Source organism: Delphinus delphis, chromosome X (genome assembly GCF_949987515.2).
Source record: "Delphinus delphis chromosome X, mDelDel1.2, whole genome shotgun sequence".
NCBI lineage: Eukaryota > Metazoa > Chordata > Mammalia > Artiodactyla > Delphinidae > Delphinus > Delphinus delphis.
The window spans coordinates 560633-580939 of NC_082704.1; the positions used below are offsets into that span (position 1 = coordinate 560633).

The following is a 20307-nucleotide window of genomic DNA, read 5'->3' on the forward strand; positions in this document are numbered from 1 at the left end:
ATGGGAAAACCACCATAACCACGGCAACAACGACAACATCAACAACATACAACAGCCCAATGAGCTCTGTATGACCCCTAATAAGTTGTGTCAACTGACACAAACTTTATTTTCTCTACTTCCCAAAGTGTTTTTAAAATTTTGTATCGAGATATAATTTACACACCATAAATTTGACTCATTTTACGTGTACATTCAGGGATTTTTAGTAAATTCATCGAGTGGTGCAACCATCACTATAATCCAATATTAGATATTTCCATCACCTCAATGGCACCTCTCTCTTGCCCATGTGCACTTAGTCCCCATTACCACCCCAGCCCCTGGGAACCACTAATCTGCTGCTCGTCTCTATGGATTTGCCTATTCTGGACATTTCATATAAGTGGAATCACGCAGTATGCAGTCTTTTGTGACTTGCTTCTTTTACTTAGTGTGACGTTTTCAAGTTTCATCCATGTTGTAGTGCGAATCAGTACTTCATTACTTTTGATGGCCGAATAATGGTATATACTATATGTATATACCACCTTTTGTTTATGGACATTTGGGTTATTTCCACCTTTTGGCTATTGTGAATAAGGCTGGTATTTGGCTATTGTGAATAAGGCTGGTGTGGACATTTACGCACAAGATTTTGGATGCGCATATGTTTTCGATTCTCTTGGGTAGGTACCTAGGAGTGGAAGTGCTGGCTTATGTAGTAACTGTATGTCTAGTCTTTTGCCAAAGTATTTTCCAAAGGGGCTGCACCATTTTATATTGATTACATTTACATGCACCAGCAGCAGTGTATAAAAGTTCTAATTTCTCCACATCCTCACCAATGTTTGTTATTTTTCCTTTTAAAAAATTTATAGCTGCCCTTGTGGGTGTGAAGTAATATCTCATTTGGAATTTGATTTGCATTTCCCTAATCGTAATGATATTGAACATCTTTTCATCTGTTTCTTGTCCATTTGTATATGTTCTTTGGAGAAAAGTCTATTAAATATTTTGCCCATTTTTCAATAAGGTTTTTTCCCTTCCTATTATTGAGATGTAAGAATTCTTTATATATTTAAGATATAAATCCTTTATCAGGTATATGATTTGGAAATATTTTTTCCAGTCTGTGACTTATCTTTTCATTTTTTAATTGTGTCTTTTGAAAGACAAAGGTTTTGAATTTTTATTAAGTTCAATTTATCATTTTTCTTTTGTAAATTCTACTTTATGGTTAAGAACACTTTGCTTAATCCAAGGTCATGAAGATTTTCTCCTATATTTTCTTCTGCAAGTTTTATAGTTTTATCTTACATTTATGTCTAATCCATTTTGACTTTTTTTTTAATTGAAGTATAATTGACCTACAACACTATGTTACTTCCAGGTGTACAGTATGGTGATTTGATATTTCTATACATTACAAAATGATCACCATGATAAATCTAGTTACCACCTATCACCATACAAAGATATTTTAATGTTACTTACTATATTCCCTATGTGTACATTAAATCCACACAATTCATTTATTTTGTAACTAGAAGTTTGTACCTCTTAATCTCTCTTACCTGTTTCTCTCATCCGCCCTTACCTCTCTCCCCTCTGGCAACCACCAGTTTGTTCTCTGTGTCTATGAGCCTGTTTCTGTTTTGTTAGGTTTATTCATTTGTTTTGTTTTTTAGATTCCACATAGAACTGAAATCACATGGTATTTCTCTTTCTCTGTTTGACTTATTTAACTCAGCATAATAACCTCTAGGTCCATCCATGTTGTTGAAAAAGGCAAGATTTCATTCTTTTTTTATGCCTGAACATTATTCCCGTGTATGTGTGTGTGTGTGTATGTGTGTGTGTGTATGTATGTATACCACATCTCTTTATGCATTCATCTATCAGTGAACACTTAGGTTGCTTACATATCTTGGCTATTGTAAGCAATGCTGCATTGAACACAGGGGCGCACATATCTTTTCAAATTAGTACTTTCGCTTTTTAGGGTATATACCCAGAAGTGAAATTGCTAGATCATATGGTAGTTCTATTTTTAATTTTTAAAGGAACCTCCATACTGTTTTCCAGAGTGACTGCACCAATTTACATTCCCACCAGCAGTGCACAAGTGTTCCCTTTTCTCCACATCCTAACCAACACTTGTTATTTGTTGTGTTTTTAATAATAGCCATTATGACAGATGTGAGGTGGTATCTCTTTGTGGTTTTGATTTGCATTTACCCTCCTCCCCAGGGATTAGACCTACATCATGGCCCAACAGCTGTCCCAGTCTTTTCAGACCCTGTCTCCATTTTCTTTCACATATGTTTCCCCTGATAAACCACTTGTACATCTCTTCCTGTCATGGCATCTCCTTCTCAGAGGACCCGAACTAATTCAGTTGTCAACATTACAAATTGGGGGATTTCTTATATAATATGCATTTCTGGCTCCTCTCAAATCTGGCAGCATTCGGACTGTCTGGCAATAATTAGCTAGAGCTGAGTGGTGGCTAGGAGTTTTGGACAGATCAGGCATTCTTCAGTTCACTGCTCTCACCACAATCCCCTATTGTCTCTTATACTTTACCTATTTATGTTACTTGCCTGGCCCCTGTGGACATTTAATTTTGAGGCCCTGATGTAAAGGAGCATTCTCTTAACTCATGTAATCCAATATATTATTGCACTAGTTAAACACAGACACAGATATGACAGCTAATCTCAGCTTAGAGCTTTCGTATTGGCCTACTTTACATCAGATATCTTCATGAATAATTCCCTTTTTGTTCAAATGTCATTTTGCTCAATAAAGTCTACCCTGATCACCCTGTTTAAATGTCCTACTACCTCCAGCACATCCCTTTATCCTGCCATATAGCTTTTATTGCCTTCTAATATACTATATAATTTACTCATTTATTATGTTTATCTTTGTCTACCTCCTTCCGCTAGAGGATAAGCTCCATGAAAGCAGACATTTTTGTCTGTTTTGTTCACAGATAAATTCCAAGTGCCTAAAATAGTTCCTGGCACATAGTTGACACTGAATAAATACTTGTTAAATGAATTGTGCAGGAAGAATGAGAGGGAGAATATGGTAGGCAAAGGAAACAACATATGTGAAGGCCCTGAGGCAGTGGGCAAGATAGGTGGGGCCAATTATGTGAAGCCATTGTAAAGAGATGACTCAATCCTTCTGTCTGCCCTCAAGGAGCTTTCAGCAAATGGGAAGAGAAAACTAATTAAACAGGCAATTATTATGTATGTTGTAAGTGCACAAAGAGCTGTGAAACACTGGGTAGGCAGCTACTAACTCTTCCTAGGGGAGTTGGGAAGATTTTACAAAGGTGACATTTGAGCTAGGTCTCAGGCAGGAGAGTGACATGATGAAAGTGTTTTAAGAAGATTAATCTGGCAATAGTATGGAAAATGGATTGGAATATGGATGGAATGGAGGCAAGGAAACCATCTAGTCTATGGCAGTAGTCCAGGTATGAGGTGATGAAGGCACCTATAGGAATGGAAAGAGAAGGACAAATCTGAGAGACATTTGGAAGGAAAAATTGACAGGAGCTAAATGGACTCTTGGCTTTAAGCCTTTTAGGGGGTAATGCTTCTTCCTTAGTAATGACCATGAAAAGATTCAGATTGACCTATTATGTAATTGCTTATTCTGACTAGAATTTCTAGCTATGGCTGTTCTCCAAAAGTTTCTGTTATTATGATTGATACTTGTTGGACTTTAATTTACATTAAGATGGCTTTAGACTTTAAAGGTTGGGAAGCTCTCAAAAACATCATTTTGACTATGAAACAGCAAATTATTCTATTAAAGGAGAAATGAGGGAAGCTATGGGGTTGCAAGGGAAGTTTTACAATGACCTAATAGTTGCTATTTTTTTAAGAATAATATATAAAAGATGGAAAAGAAGGATGAATATAACAGGTGGCACTTGCCTAAGGGATTAGTATTTGGAAGGATAAGCCCCCAAATTACCTCAGGCTTGTATAAATACATATTTGCAAAGACAACAAGAACAATTTTAACTACGTTCTCAGAAAGAAAAAGTACATGTGTCCTGGGATGGATAAGTTATAACTTGATATTGTTAAACTGTTCTCAATGATCGAAAGAATTAAGGAGAATAAGGACAGGTACTTTAACACTGGATTTATATAAGTATATTACCACTTCTAACAAAGGAAAGGGAGGAAGAGTTTTCAGTCTACTAATCAATAAGCTAAATATGTCCTGGGTTAGCTTCTAGAACAGATTTTCAAGTAAGTGAGTACTTAGAAAATTACACAGTGTTATCAACAAACAAAGACGTTCCACACAAATCTAATTTTTATTTCTGATTATTAGAGATGTTTATGGAAATAAGACAGATATAACATGTACATTGAATGAATGAATGAATGAAACTTCAGCAAGATTTTAACAAGTCTTTTATGACACCCTTGTGAACAAGAATTATGACTCCATGTTGATGGGTTATATAATTAATACAATTATGTATTAATTAGTTAAATTACCATACTAAAAGAGTGCTGATAGCAGACCATAAGCAAAGGAAGAGTTTTAGATGGCCTGTTGCAAACCCTACCTTTGGCTTGACATCATCAATATTTTTATAACTTACTTGACTGAAGATTTAGAGCAGACATCTTACCAGATTTAAAGAGGTTATGAAGCTAGAAGAAAAGTAATTCAATCCAGTGTCCACAAACATTTATGAAATTCTCCTAAGTACTAGGAACCATGCTAGATGTTAGGGTACAAAAATGAATGACCCAGAGGTCTTCACATTGAGATGTGTCCAAGTATTACTGGTGGGAAAGACATAAAAACATACAATTTCAACAAAATATATTGAGAAGGAAAACAGAGGCATCAACAGACTATAATGAGAGAACAAAAGGAAGCTACTAGTTCATTCTGTGACTTTAAGGAAGAATTCTTAGATGATATCTCCACTGATTCTTGAAAGATGTATAAAAGACAGAGTAGGAACGGCTTCCAGTTTGAGGGAACAAAAAGCATGAACATGAGTTTCTCAGAATTAGGAAGGTATAGTGGGTCTGGGAAGCTATAAACAATGAAGTACAAGGAGGTAAATAACAGGAAGTGAGGCTGAGAGGTAGCTCAGGATCAGGTAATGGGAGGCATTACATAACATGATAAGTAAATTGGACTTCACCCTGAAGGCCCTAGGGATCCATTCAAAAAGAATGACATACTAATATATTTTTTAAATTCACTATTCCTACAGTGTGCAAAATGATTTGAAGGGAGGGCAAATGTATGTATGGATAGATCAGTTGGGAGGCTTTTGCAGTCTTTGAGTGAGAAATAATGGTGGGCCTGGACTGGGATGGTAGCAAATAGAGATATAATGCAGTGGGTTGGCACTTATAACAATGCCTGGCACCTAGTACATGTAAATATCTGATATATTTGTAATAGGAGTCCTAGGAGAGGAGAGAGAGAATGGTACAGAAACAATATTTGAAGAGATGATAACTAAGAGTTTTCCAAAAGTAACAAAGTATTGTGTTATTTTGCTATTGCTGCATACCAAGTTACCACAAACTTAGTACTTAAACAAACATCCATTTATTATCTCATAGTTCTGTGTGTCAGAAGACCAGGCATGGCATTACTGGGTTCTCTGGTCAGTGTATTAAAGGCTGAAATTGGTGTGTTGGGTAGGCTGTATTCTTTTCTGGAGGCTTTGGCTAAGAATTCACATCCACCCTCATTCAGATTGTTGGCTGAATTCAGTTCCATGTGGCTGTAGGACTGAGGTTGCTGTTTCCTTGCTGCATATCAGCCACATAGTCCTCTCCATCTTCAAAGCCAATAGAGAATCTCTTTGACAGCAGATTCCTCTGCTGCTTCAAGTCTCTTTCACCAGAAAGATCCCTGTCCCTTTTAAGGGATTGCTGGATTAGGTCAGACCAACCAAAGATCCTGTCCCTTTCTTAATGTCAGTTGTGCCATATACATAACCTAATCATGCATGAAGCCACAGATTTAAAAAGTGCTATAACTCAGAGCAGAATAAAGAAAACCTCATCTAGATGTATTTTAATAAAGACTGATAAAAAATAAAGAAAAAGAAACAATCTTAAAAGCAGTTAGAGAAAAAAGATGTATTACCTTACAAGGAGTAGCAATTAGATTGGCTTTAACTTCTCAACAGAAACAATGTGAACATAATGGAACAATGTCTTCAAAATGCTGGAGAAACTAACTGCCAATCAAAAATTCTATATCCAATGAAAATAGCCTTCAAAATGAAAGTAAGACAGATGCTTTCAGATGGTCCCAACTTACGAAACCTTCCACCAAACACCAAAGGAAATATTTAGGATCTTTAAGCTGAAGTAAAATGATCCCAAATGAAAGCTTGGAGATATAAAATGGATGCAATGGAGAGGTTAAATATGTGGGTAGGTCTGAATGTCCCTGTGGGATGTATGTGTGTGTGTTTGTGTGTGTGTATAATTAAAATACACAACAGCAGTTGAAGAAGGAAGATAGAGTTAATATAAATTCTTTAATTTGCATTATAATTTTAAAAATCAAAGATATGTGTTATAATCCCTAGAATAACTGTTTTTAAAAAAACAGTAAAAGAATGTATAACTAACAAGTAAACAAAGGAGGAAATGGAATGATACAAATTACCTAATCAGTGTAAAACAAAGCAAGAGAGAAAGGAAACAAAACAGGTAAGACAAATAGAAAGCAAATATTTGACTTCACACATTAATTAAATGACAAATCATGAGGTTGAAAAACAAAATCTAACTACATATATGCTGTTTATAAGAGACAAAAGGGTGGAATAAATATACACCACAAACACTACCCCCCCAAAGAAACCTGATTTAGATATGATAATATAAAACAAGACTTTATGGCAGGTTTCTTTACTAGACATAAGACATATTTTGTGATGATAAGAGAGGCCATCCACCAAGAAGATAAAATTATTGTTCTAATTTGTGTGCAGCCCAAATATACAAAGCAAAAATTGACAGATGTCCAGTAAATAAATGCAGTCATAATCAGAGATATTAATACATATCCCTCAATAACTAACAGATCATAAGACAAATAAAACCAATAAGTATATAGAACAGTTGAACAATAATATTAACAAACAACCTAATTGACAGACATATACAGATGACCTTATGTAACAACTACAGAATATATATTCTTTTCTGCACACAGAAAAATAGATGATATGCTAGGCCATACAGCAACAAATTACAGTTGCACTGAGGGGTTATTTTGCCACAATGAAATAAAGTTAGAAAACAATAATAAAAATAGAAAATCCCTCTAAAATATGTTTACTTTTAAATAACCTGTAGGTCAAATTTTAAAAATCACAATGGAAATTAGAAAATATGTTAATTGGCTGAAAAATGAAAATATTGCATAGCAAAACTCATGGTGGGGGAGAGGTGAATAGTCAGAGCACAGAGGATTTTTAAGACAATGAAAATACTCTGTGTGTTATTATAAAGGACACATGTCATTATACATTTGCCCAAACCCATAGAATGTAGAACACCCAGCGTGAAAGCTAATATAAATTATGGACTTTGGGTGATAATGATGTGTTGATGTAGGTTCATCACTTGTAACAAATGTATCACTCTGTGGTGGAGGATACTGATAATGGTGGGGATTATGCATGTGTAGGGGCAGGAGGTGTATGAGAAATCTCTATATCTTCCCCTCAATTTTGCTGTGAACCTAAACCTGCTCTAAAAAAAACTTGCTTAAAAAACTGTACAGTGGGTAAAAGATCTTTGAACAGACACTTGACCAAGGAAGATATATAGGTGGCAATTAAGAATATGAAAATATGCACATCATTCATAATTAGGGAGATGCAAATTAAAACAACAATGAGATATTACTGCACACCTATTAGTTGCTAAATCTATTAATGACTAAATCCAAAAAACTGACAATACCAAGTTCTAGCAAGGATGCAGAAGGATGGGAGCTCTCATTCATTGCTGGTGGAATGCAAAATAGTACAGCTACTTTGGATGACAGTTTCAGATTCTAGTAATGTTAAGTAAAACATCAATAGCACTCTTTGGCATTTACCAAGTGATCCGAAAACTATGTTCACCAAAAAAAAAAAAAAATGTATTTCTGTATGTATGTGTGACAGTTGTGGAGATTTCAGCTGTATGTGATCTTGAGGTTGGTTCTCCGAACTGTTGATTGTTGATGAGTTTCCTTGAAGGAATGGGAATGGCAAATAATGAGGGAAGGAGGCTTTGACTTTTTATTTTATATATTTCTCAGTTGTTTAGATTATTTTTTTCTTTTTACAGTGAGGAAGTGGTTTTTTCTTCTAGTTTTATTGAGATATAATTGACATACAGCACTATATAAGTTTAAGGTGTACAACATGATGATTTGTCTTACATCATGAAATGATTACCACAATAAGTTTAGTGAACATCCACCATCTCAATAGATACAAAATTTAAAAAAAGGAAAAAGAATTTTTTCCTTATGATGAGAACTCTTAGGATTTACTCTCTTAACACCTTTAGTGTATAACATTCAGTAGTGTTAATTATATTTATCATGTTGTACATTACATCCCTAGTATTTATTTATCGTATAACTGGAATTTTGTACCTTTTGATCATGTTCATCCAATTCCCTCTCCCTCCACTCCCCGCTTCTGGTCTGATCTCTTTTTCTATGAATTTATTTGTTTGTGTTTGCTTTTGAAGTATAATTGACCTACAACACTGTGTTAGTTCCTGTTACACAGCATAGTGATTTGATATTTCTATACATTTTAAAATGATCACCCGGGTAACTCTACTTACCATCTGTCACCATACAAAGATATTACATAGCTATAACTATATTCCCCACACTGTACATTTCATACCGGTGACTCATTTATTTTGCAACTGGATATTTGTACCTCTTAATCTCCCTAATCTATTTCTTTCCTCCCTCCACTGCTCTCCCTTCTGGCAAACACCTGTTTGTTTTCTGTATCTATGACTCTGTTTCTGGTTTATTATGTTTGTTAATTTGTTTTGGTTTTTAGATTCCACATATAAGTGAGATCATATACAATTTGTCTTTCTCTGTCTTATGTATTTTACTTAGCATAATACCCTCTAGGTCTATCTATGTTTTCACAAATGGCAAGATTTCATTCTTTTTTATGGCTGACTAATATTCCAGTCTGTCTGTGTGTGTGGGGGTGTAACATCTTCTTTTTCCACTCATATATTGATGGGATCTAGGGTGCTTCCATATCATGACTACTGTAAATAATGCTGCAATGAACATAGGGGTGCATATATCTTTTCAGTTTAGTGTTTTCATTTTCTTCATATAAATACCCAGGAGTGGAATTGCTGGATCACATGGTAGTTCAGTTTTTTATTTTTTGAGGAAACTTTATACTGTTTTCTATAGTGGCTGCACCAATTTACGTTCCCACCAACAGTGCACGAGGGTTCCTTTTTCTCCACATCCTCACCAACACTTGTTATTTGTTAGCTTTTTGATAATAGCCATACTGACAGGTGTGAAGTAGTATTTCATTGTGGTTTTTGACTTGCATTTTCTTGATGATTAGTGATATTGAGCATCTTTTCATGTGCCTGTTGGTCATCTGTATGTCTTCTTTGGGAAAATGTCTATTCAGGTCCTCTGCCCATTTTTTTTGTTTTGTTTTTGTTTTTGTTTTTGTTTTGTGGTATGCAGGCCTCTCACTGTTGTGGCCTCTCCCGTTGCAGAGCACAGGCTCCGGACGTGCAGGCTCAGCGGCCATGGCTCACAGGCCCAGCCGCTCCGCAGCATGTGTGATCTTCCCAGACCGGGGCACAAACCCGTGTCCCCTGCATTGGCAGGCGGAGTCTCAACCACTGCGCCACCAGGGAAGTCCTCTGCCCATTTTTAATTGGGTTATTTGCTTTTTTTAATGTTGAATTTATGAATTATTTCTATATTTTGGATATTAACCAGATATATCATTTACAAAGATCTTTTCCCATTCAAAAGGCAAATTTTTCATTTTGCTGGTAGCTTCCTTTGCTGTACAATAGCTTTTTAGTTTGATGTAATCCCATTTGTTTATTTTTGCTTTTGTTTCCCTTGCCTAGGGAGACATATCCAAAAAACTATTACTAAGACAAATGTAAAAGCGCATACTGCCTATGTTTTCTTCTAGAAGTTTTCTGGTTTCAGGTCTTACATTTAAGTCTTTAATCCATTTTGAATTTATTTTTGTGAATGGTGTGAGAAAGTAGTCCACTTTTGATTCTTTTGCATGTAGCTGTCCAGGTTTTCCAACATCATTTATTGAAGAGGCTGTCTTTTACCCATTGTATATTCTTGCCTACTTTGTTGTAGATTACTTGCCCATATAAGTGTGGGTTTATTTCTGAGTTCTCTATTCTGTTGCATTGATCTATGTGTCTGTTTTTGTGTCAGTACCATACTGTTTTGATTACCATAGTATTATAGTATAGTTTGAAATCGGGGGCATGATACCTCCAGCTTTATTCTTCTTTCTCAAGATTGTTTTGGCTATTTGGGTTTTTTTGTGTTTCCATAAAATTTTATAATTACTTTTTCTAGTTCTATGAAAAATACCACTGATGTTTCGATAGGGATTGCATTGAGTCGCTAGATTGCCTTAGATAGTATGGTCATTTAAACAATATTAATGCTTCCAAACCAAGAACACAGTATATCTTTCCATCTATTTGTGTCATCTTCAATTTCTTTCATTGGTTTCTCATAGTTTTCTGAGTACATGTCTTTTACATTTTGGTTACATTTATTCCTAGGTATCTTATTCCTTTTGATGTGATTGTGAATGGGATTACTTTCTTAATTTCTCTTTCTGATAGTTCATTGTTAGTGTATAGAGGTGCAATAGATTTCTCTATATTAATTTCATATCCTGCAACTTTACCAAATTAATTGATGAGTTCTAGTAGTTGTTTGGTGGCATCTTTAGGATCTTCATGTGTAATATCACCACATCTGAAAACAGTGACAGTTTTACTTCATTCTTTCCAATTTGTATTCCATTATTTTATTTTCTTGTCTGAGTGGTCTGGCTAGAACTTCCAATACTATATTGAGTAGAAGTGATGAGAGTGGGCATCCTTGTCTTATTCCTGATTTTAGAGGAAATGGTGTCAGCTTTTCACCATTGAGTGTGATGTTAGCTGTGGGCTTGTCATATATGGCCTTTATTATGTTGAGGTTTGTTCCCTCTGTACCCACTTTGTTGAGAGTTTTTATCATAAATGGATGTTGAATTTTGTCAAAAGCTTTTTCTTCATCTACTGAAATGATCATATGATTTTTTTTTCTCTTCAATTTGTTAATGTGGTATATCACACTGATCAATTTGTGGCTATTGAACCATCTTTGTATCCCTGGAATGAATCCCATTTGGTCATGGTGTATGATCCTTTTAATGTATTTCTGAATTTGGTTTGCTAATATTTTGTTGAGGAATTTGCATATATGTTCATCAGTGATATTGGCCTGTAATTTTCTCTTTTTTTTTGATAACTTTGGTTTGGTATCAGGGTGATGCTGGCCTGGTAGAATGAGTTTGGAAGCTATTCCTTCCTCTGCAGTTTTGGGGAATAATTTGAGAAGGATAGGTGTTAACTCTTCTCTAAATGTTTGGTTGAATTTACCTGTGAAGGTATCTGATCCTAGACCTTTGTTTGTTGGGAGCTGTTTTCATTCCTGATTTAATGTCATTACTGGTCATTGGTCTGTTCATATTTTCTGTTTCTTCCTGATTCAGTCTTCAGATATTGTACATTTCTAGGAATTTTTCCATTTCTTCTCTGTTGTCCATTTTATTGGTGTATAACTTTTTGTGGTAATCTCTTATGATCCTTTCTGTTTCTCTGGTGTTGGTTCTAACTTGTGTTTTATTACTGATTTTACTTATTTGGGCCTTCTTTTCTTCTTGATGAGTCTGGCTAAAGGTTTATCAATTTTGTTTATCTTTTTAAGAACCAGTTCCTAGTTTCGTTGATCTTTTCTACTGTAGTTTAGTCTCTATTTCATTCGTTTCTTTTCTGATCTTTATGATTTCTTTTCTACCAACTTTGGGTTTTGTTTGCTCTCCTTTTTCTTGTTCCATTACATGTAAGATTAGGTTGTTTGAGATTTTTCCTGTTTCCTGAGGTAGGTTTGAATCACTATAAACGTCCCTCTTAGAAATTTTTTTCCTGTATCCCATAGATTTTGGACCACTGTATTTTCATTTTCATATTCATATTTTTTGATGTCCTCTTTGATTTCTTCAGTGACCCTTGGTTGTTTACTACAGTGTTGTTTGTTCTCCATGTGTTTTGTGTTTTTTACAGTTTTGTTTCTTGTAGTTGATTGCTAGTCTCATAGCATTGTGTTTGCAAAAGATGCTCAATGTGATTTCAATCTTCTTAAATTTACTGAGATTTATTCTGTGGCTTAGCATGTGATCTATCCTGGAGAATATTCCATGTTACTTGAAAAGAATGTGTATTCTGGGACTTTTGGATGGAATGTTCTATATACACTATTAAGGCCATCTAGTCTAATGTGTCATTTAAGGCCAGTGTTTCTTACTGATTATCTGTCTGGATGATCTGTCTATTGCTGTAAGTAGGGTGTTAAAGTCCCCTACTGTTATAGTGTTACTGTCAGTTTCTCCCTTTATGTTTGTTAATATTGCTTTATGTATTTAGGTGCTCCTATGTTGGGTGCATTTATATTTAAAATTGTTATATCTTTTTGTTGGATTGATCCCTTTATCATTATGTAATGTCCATCTTTATCTCTTGTTACAGTCTTTATTTTAAAGTCTATTTTATCTGATATAAAAATCGCTACCCCAGCTTTCTTTTCATTTCTGTTTACACGAAATACCTTTTTTCCATCCCTTTACTTTCAGTCTGTCTGTGTCTTTAGATCTGAAGTTAGTATCTTGTAAGCAGCATAAATAGGGGTCTTGTTTTTGTATCTATCCAGCCACTCTGTCTTTTGATTGGAACATTTAGTTCATTTACCTTTAAAGTAATTATTGTTGGGACTTCCCTGGTGCTCCAGTGATTAAGACTCTGTGCTTCCAATGCAGGGGGTGTGGGTTCAATCCCTGGTCAGGGAACTAAGATCCCGCATGCTGTGTGGCCAAAAAATAAAAATAAATAAATACATAAATAAATACTTAATTATTGTTAGGTATGTACTTATTGCTATTTTGTTAATTGTTTTGGGATTGTCTTTTTTTTTTTTTTTTTTTTTGCGGTACGCGGGCCTCTCATCGTTGTGGCCACTCCCGTTGCAGAGCACAGGCTCCAGAAGCGCAGGCTCAGTGGCCATGGCTCACGGGCCCAGCCGCTCCGCGGCATGTGGGATCCTCCCGGACCGGGGCGCGAACCCGTGTCCCCTGCTTCGGCAGGCGAACTCTCAACCACTGCGCCACCAGGGAAGCCCCTGTCTTTTTTTAATTGTTGTTCCTTTCTTCTTTTGCTCTCTCCCCTTGTGATTTGATGACTATCTTTAGCATTATATTTGGATTCCTTTCTCTTCTCTCTCTGTGTGTGTATATATTATAGTTTTTTGATGTGTATTTACCATGGGATTTATATATAGCAAATTATATATATATATATATATATATGTAATTATTGTAAGTTACTGATCTCTTTAGTTTGAATGCATTTTAACAACCCTGCATCTTTACCCTCCTCCCCCAATGTTTACTATTTGACATCTTATTTTGCATCTTTCTGTTTTATGTATCCCTTAACTATCCATTGTGGTTATAGATGATTTTACTACTCTAGTCTTTTAACCTTCCTACTAGCTTAATAAGTGGTTAATTTTTCTACCATGACTGTATATATTTGCCTTTACCAATGAGATTTTTCCTTTCATAATTTTCATATCTCTGGTGGTGGCCTTTTCTTTTCCACTTAGAGAAGTACCTTTAACATTTCTTGTAAAGCTGTTTTGATGGTGCTGAACCCTCTTAGCTTTTGCTTGTGTGTAAAACTTGATCTCTCCATCAAAACTGAATGAGAGCCTTGATGCGTAGAGTATTCCTGGTTGAAGTTTTTTCCCTCTCATCACTGTAAATATATTGTGCCACTTCCTTCTAGCCTGCAGAGTTTCTGCTGAAAAGTCAGTTGATAACTTTATGGGAATTCCCTTGTATGTAACTTTTTGCTTTACCCTTGCTGCTCTTAATATTCCCACTTTATCTTTAATTTTTGCCATTTTAATTACAGTGTGTCTTGGTGTGTTCCTCTTTGGGTTGATCCTGTTTGTGACTCTCTGTGCTTCCTGGACATGGATGTCTGTTTCCTTTCCCAGGTTAGGGAATTTTTAAGCTATTATGTCTTCCAATATGTTTTCTGCCCCGTTCTCTCTTCTCCTTTTGGGACCCGTTAGTACACTTGATGTTATTCCAGAGGTCTCTTAAACTGTCTTCATTTTTTTTAATTCTTTTTTCTTTTTTCAGCTTAAGTAATTTCCACTACTCTGTCTTCCAGTTAGCTGATCTGATCCTCTGTATCATGTAATCTATTGTCGATTCCTTCTAGTATGCTTTTTAATATCAGTTATTGCATTCTTCAACTTTGCTTGGTTCCTCTTTATATTGTCTAACTCTTTGTTAAAGTTCTCACTGTGCTTGTCCAGTCTTCTCCCAAGTTCTTTGAGCATCTTTATGATCGTGACCTGAACGCTTTATTGGGTAGATTGCTTATTTCCACTTAGTTCTTCTTCTGGGATTTTATCTTGTTCCTTCATTTGGAACATATTCCTCTATTGCCTCATTTTGCCTAATTTGCTATTTTTATTTCTGTGTATCTGGTAGGTTGTTACATTTCCCAACTTTGGAGAAGTGGCTTTTTTTATGAGGCATCCTATGTGTCCGAGCAGTGCACTCCCCTCTGGTCACCAGAGTTATATGCCCTGGGAGTGCCCCCTGTGTGGGCTGTGTGGGCCCTTCTGTTGTGGGGGGCTGGCTACTATGAGTGGTCTGGTAGGTATGGCAGGCCCTGTCTGGCTGATTATCAGGCTCTGCCTTGTACAGAGGCTGCTGGCCACTGGAGATTGGGGCTGGGTCTCAAGAGGCCTGGCTGCAGAGCCCCAGGAAATCCCAGGGCTAGTGCTGGCCCACAGGTGGGCAGAGCCCAGTCAGTGTGGCTTGTTGCAGGGCCAGTTGTCCCAGATCAAGCATCAGCCTGCCAGTGCATGGGGCCAGTTCCTGACATGGCTGACTGTGGCATCTGATATTACAAAGCTGGTGTCAGCCCACTGTTGAGTGGGTCTGGATCCTGGGGCAGCTAGCTGAGGGGCCCATGGTGTCTTAAAGCTGGTGTCAGCCTCCTGATAGGCAGGATTGTGGCCCAGGGAGGTCCTGGAGCTGGTGTTAGCCTGTTGGTTAGTGGGGTTGTGGCCCTGGTGATCTTGGGCTTAGTGTTGCCTCACTGGTGGGCAGAATCAGGACCCGGACTCTAGTACTAGTGCTAACAGGCTGGGGGTGGGTCCAGGTCCTGGTGCTAATAATCTAGAGGGAGGATTCCACAATGTTCCTTGCCAGCACCAGTGTCCTCATGGTAGAATGAGCTCCCCAAATGGCTGCCACCAGTGTCTGTGTCCCCAGGGTGAGCTGCAGTGGCCTTCTGCCTCTTCAGGAAGCTCTCTCCAAGATCAGCAGGTGGGTCTGACCCAGGCTCCTTTGAAATTACTGCCTCTGCCCTGGGTCCTGGAGTGTGTGAGATTTTGTGTGTGCCCTTTAATGATGGAGTCTCTATTTCCTACAGCCTTCTGACTCTCCCAAAAGTAAGCCCCGCTTGCCTTCAAAGCCAAGCGTTCTGGGGACTTGTCTTCCTGGTGCAGGACCACCAGGATAGGGAGCCTGATGTGGGGGCTCAGACCCCTCACTCCTTGGGTAGAACCTGTGCAATTGTAATTATCCTCCCACTTGTGGGTCACCCACTCAGGGGTATGGGTCTTGACTATACTGCATCTCAACTTTTCCTACCCATCTCATTGTGGTTTCTCCTTTATATCTTTAGTTGTGGAATGTCTCTTCAGCTAGTGTTTAGGTCATTCTCATATTACAGAGATAGCTGCTCTGTAAATAGTCGTAATTTTGGTGTGCCCCTGGGAGGAGATGAGTTCAGGGTCCTTCTACTCCAGCATCTTCTACAATGAGCAAATTTTATTTTGTAAGTAAATAGAAAACAATGAAGCACTTCTACAAAGAACACTGATCATATGGAGTCCTCCCAGTTTTCCTAGGCATAGTTAACCACTTTCTCCTTTGCACTTTTTCACTGTACTCTGTGTTTAAAACTACTATAGATAGTAGTAGTTGTCTTTCTTCCATACTAGATGATTATGAGATTCTTGAATGGTGGCTGGGATTGATTATTTATATTTGTATTCCTAGTACTTAAGAAAGTACCCTATTTACACATGCTTGGTAATATTTGTCAAGTGAAATAATGAAGAAATGAATGAATACACTTGCTTAAGAATGTTTTTTTTTTTGTGGGGAGTAAGGCATTGTAAATGGAGAAGAGTATTTGATTAACAATTAAGCATTAGACTAAGGGTTGGAAATTTTTTTCTCTGAAGGGCCAGATAGCAAATATTGTAGACTTTGCAGGCCACATATGGTCTTGGTCCAATGTTATTGTTTTTATTTACAGTCCTTTAAAATGTAAAACCTGTATGTGGCCATATGAAAATAGGCATGGGCCATAGTTTGCCAGCCTCTGTCTTAGACTTTAACTCTCAATTTCCTAACCTATTTCAGAACCCTCCCTAATTCATCAGCAAATTCTATTATGTCTCTAGCTATGGCCTTTGTGTATGAAACCAATCAGTCCATTTATTAGCTTACACCACACACTTAACATGTATACATCCACTCAAAATAAGCATTTTTAGCGGGTTTAGTGACCTTAAGGGGTTATTGAGAAGGTTCATGTCAAGCAGCATACAGCTTTTCTGCAGTGGCATGGGTTTCTCCATCTTTTCCCACAGGATGAATTAATTCCTTTTAAGATCTTATGCAAATGAAGTTATTTTATTAATATTTCTGAAAACATGACACTTAGGGTATCACCAACTCCAAGCAAGTTTATCAGGTACTTTTGCCAATAGATATAGTTTATCCCTAATAATAACCACAATAATAACGATGATTAGAATGATAGCATATCATATATAGGACATATATAGGACTTACTATGTGACAACAAAGTTCTAAGTACTTTAGTCCTCACACTAAACCCATGGGATAAGTATTATTGTCATCCTCGTTTTACAAAACAGGAAACAGAGACACTGAGAGTTTATGAAACTTGCCCACAATCACACATAATCAGTGGAAAAGAAAGTTTCAAGGAGTCAGGATGAGGGTGATTAATAGTGTCACAGTGGAGAGTCCCAGAATGATAAGCCCTAAAAAGCAATCCTTCCATATGTGGTTGAAAGGTTAAAATTAGTGATTTTCTAAAGAACCACTTCAGTTAGATAGTGGGGTGGAAGCAAGATTGCAATGCATAATATGAGTGGCTGGTGAGAAGATAGAAGTAATGGTTATCAACCACTTATCCTTAGCTGTTCAGAATTTCTCCTTTAATGCTATGGTTGAGATAATAAAATCTGTTCTTTCACATAGCTAGATATGTAGTATCCTACAGCCTTATAAACATTGTTTTATATTGTTACTAACACTCTCATTGTCAAATTTTCTAGGATGTGGTGCCGCAGGTTGTCCCATCTACAAAGCAGGCTCCAGGACCTGCTGAGGGGACGAGTCACATGTTGGGCCCTTCAACAGCCCAACTTCAAAAGCTTATTTCCATTAGCCATCCAGTGGCACCATACAGCCTCCAAGTCTCTGAATTGTGTTTGGCAGCAACACGAAGATCATTTTGGTAAGATGTGTAGAGGCAGATACTTTATTTTTAATTGTGACAGAAAAACCAAAATTTAATATCGTAACCATTTTAAGTGTACACTTCAGTAGTGCAAAGTATATTTACATTGTTGTGCAATGACAGATACTTTTCATGTGGACTGAAAGTACTTTCTGTGGAGTTGCGAAGACTTCTAACCATTTATTTCCAGGATTATTTTACAGGTTGCAAGAAAGACAAAACTAATATAGGGTAATAGGAAAATCTCATCCCAGCTAGGGAAAGGGAGGTCTGCTATGCCCCAGCCCCACTCTATCTCCCTGTCTCATCTAAGAAAAAATAAAGAAAGAAGAAAAAAAGCCTCAGTGTACAAGGGAGAGAGTTTCAGAGACATAGACTGGAAATTCTATAGCCAGGGAAAGTATTGGGTGGCATAGGGGAAAAAAGCTTTACCCTAGCACTGCTGTGACAAATTACCATAAACTAATTGGCACAAACAACAGAAATTTATTCTTTCACAGTTCTAGAAGCAGGAAGTCTGAAATCAAGATGTTGGCAGGGCCATGTCCTCTCCGAAGACTCTAGGAGAGAACTCTTCCTTCCCTCTTCTGGGTTCTGGTGGTTGCCAACAATCCTTGGTGTTATTTGGCAACATCACTACACTCTCTGCCTCCATCATCTTCCCTGTGTCTCTTCTGTGACTTCAAATTTCTCTCTCCTTATAAGGGGACCATTTGTTGGATTTAGGGCCCATGCTAATCCAGTATGACTTCATCTTATCTAGATTATCTTCCAAGACCCTATTTCCAAATAACGTCTCATTCACATGTACTAGAAGTTAAGACTTCAGCATATCTTTTTGAGGAATGCAGTTCAATTCACAACACCCTGGAAAGGGACAAAAACAACCATGAAGGCCACACTCCCAAAACATAGGCCCACTATGCACTCCAAAGACTTAGACTTAATTCAAAGATTAGAGGATTCCCCTCCCCCCCACTACAACCAACTAACAAGCCTCCAGTTAAAATAGCAGTGGATTACAGCTGCAAAAGACAGACTGTCTCTGAGGTGAAGCACAAAAAGAAGGGCCAAGACCAAGAGGGGGGATAAAAACAAGATTACTAGAGAAATTTAAAGCCTCTGGTACCCATAGAGAAGTAAATGTCAAACATAGCCCAACTCTTGGCCAGATTGATATAGTCACCCATAAATTCCTATTTACCTCAGTATCTACTGCTCTATACATGTCTGGCTGTCAACTACAGGAACAAAATTACAAAACATGCTAAAAGGCAAGAAATAACACAAGTTGAAGAGACAAAACACCATCAGAACTAGACTCACATATGACACAGGTGTTGAAATTTCCAGTCAGGAAATTTAAAATAACTATGGTTAATATCTTAAGGATTCTAATGGAAAAGGTAGACAAAATGAAAGACCAGATAGATAATGTCAGCAGGGTGATGGAAAATATAAGAAAGAATCAAAAGGAAATCAAAAGCACAGTAACAGAAATGAGGAATGACTTTGATGGGCTCATAAGATACAACAAGGGATAGAATCAGTGAATATAAAGATAGATCAATAAAAATTACCCAGACTGAAATGCACAGAGAAAATGAGAGTGGAAACAAACAAACAGAAAAAGAGTATTCAGGAAGTGTTGAACAATATCAAAAGTTGTAACATATACATGAATGGAATACCAGAAAGAAAAGAAAGAAAGAACTAAGCAGAAGAAATATTTGAAGAAATAATTTTTGAAAGCTTTCCACAATAAGTGACAGACACCAAACCACATATCCAAGAAGCTTAGAGAAGCTTAGTATCCATTTTTAACCCCCCCCCCCACAAAACCCCACACTTAGGCAAAAGAGCAAAAACAAAGAGCAGATCTTGAAGGCAGTCAGAGGGGAGAAAAACACTTCACTTACACAGAAACAGAGGAATTACAGCAGAGTTCTCATGAGAAACTATACAAGCAAGAACACAACGGCATGATAGTTTTAAAGTATTAAAAGGAGAAAAAACTGCCAACCTGGGATTCTATATCCAGCAATGCTTCAAAAGTGAGAGAGAAATAGACTTTCTCATATAACTTCTCAAAATATTGTAAAGGAATTTCTTCTGGCAGAACAAAAATGATATAGGTCACAAACTTGGGTCTACATTAAAAAATGAAGAGTGTTTTAAATGAATGAAGATAAAATATAAACTTTTCTCCTTAATTGCACTAAATTTTAATTATTTAAATAGTAATAGCAGTGTATTTGGTGTTCATAGCACATATAAAAGTGAAACAAATGACAACAATGTGACAGAGGATAGGAGGGAGAAA

General features: G+C 36.9%; 1 protein-coding gene across 4 annotated transcripts in view; it reads left to right on the plus strand.

Moving 5' to 3' along the window:
- TMLHE (trimethyllysine hydroxylase, epsilon) overlaps nt 1-20307 on the plus strand; it is a 66796-nt gene that overhangs the window by 2407 nt on the left and 44082 nt on the right. For all 4 annotated transcript variants that reach the window (XM_060003050.1, XM_060003051.1, XM_060003053.1 and 1 more), the window contains exon 2: nt 17800-17981. In XM_060003050.1, the coding sequence (XP_059859033.1) occupies nt 17801-17981 (181 nt within the window). In that variant the 5' untranslated portion in view covers nt 17800. The remainder of the gene's footprint in view (nt 1-17799; nt 17982-20307) is intronic.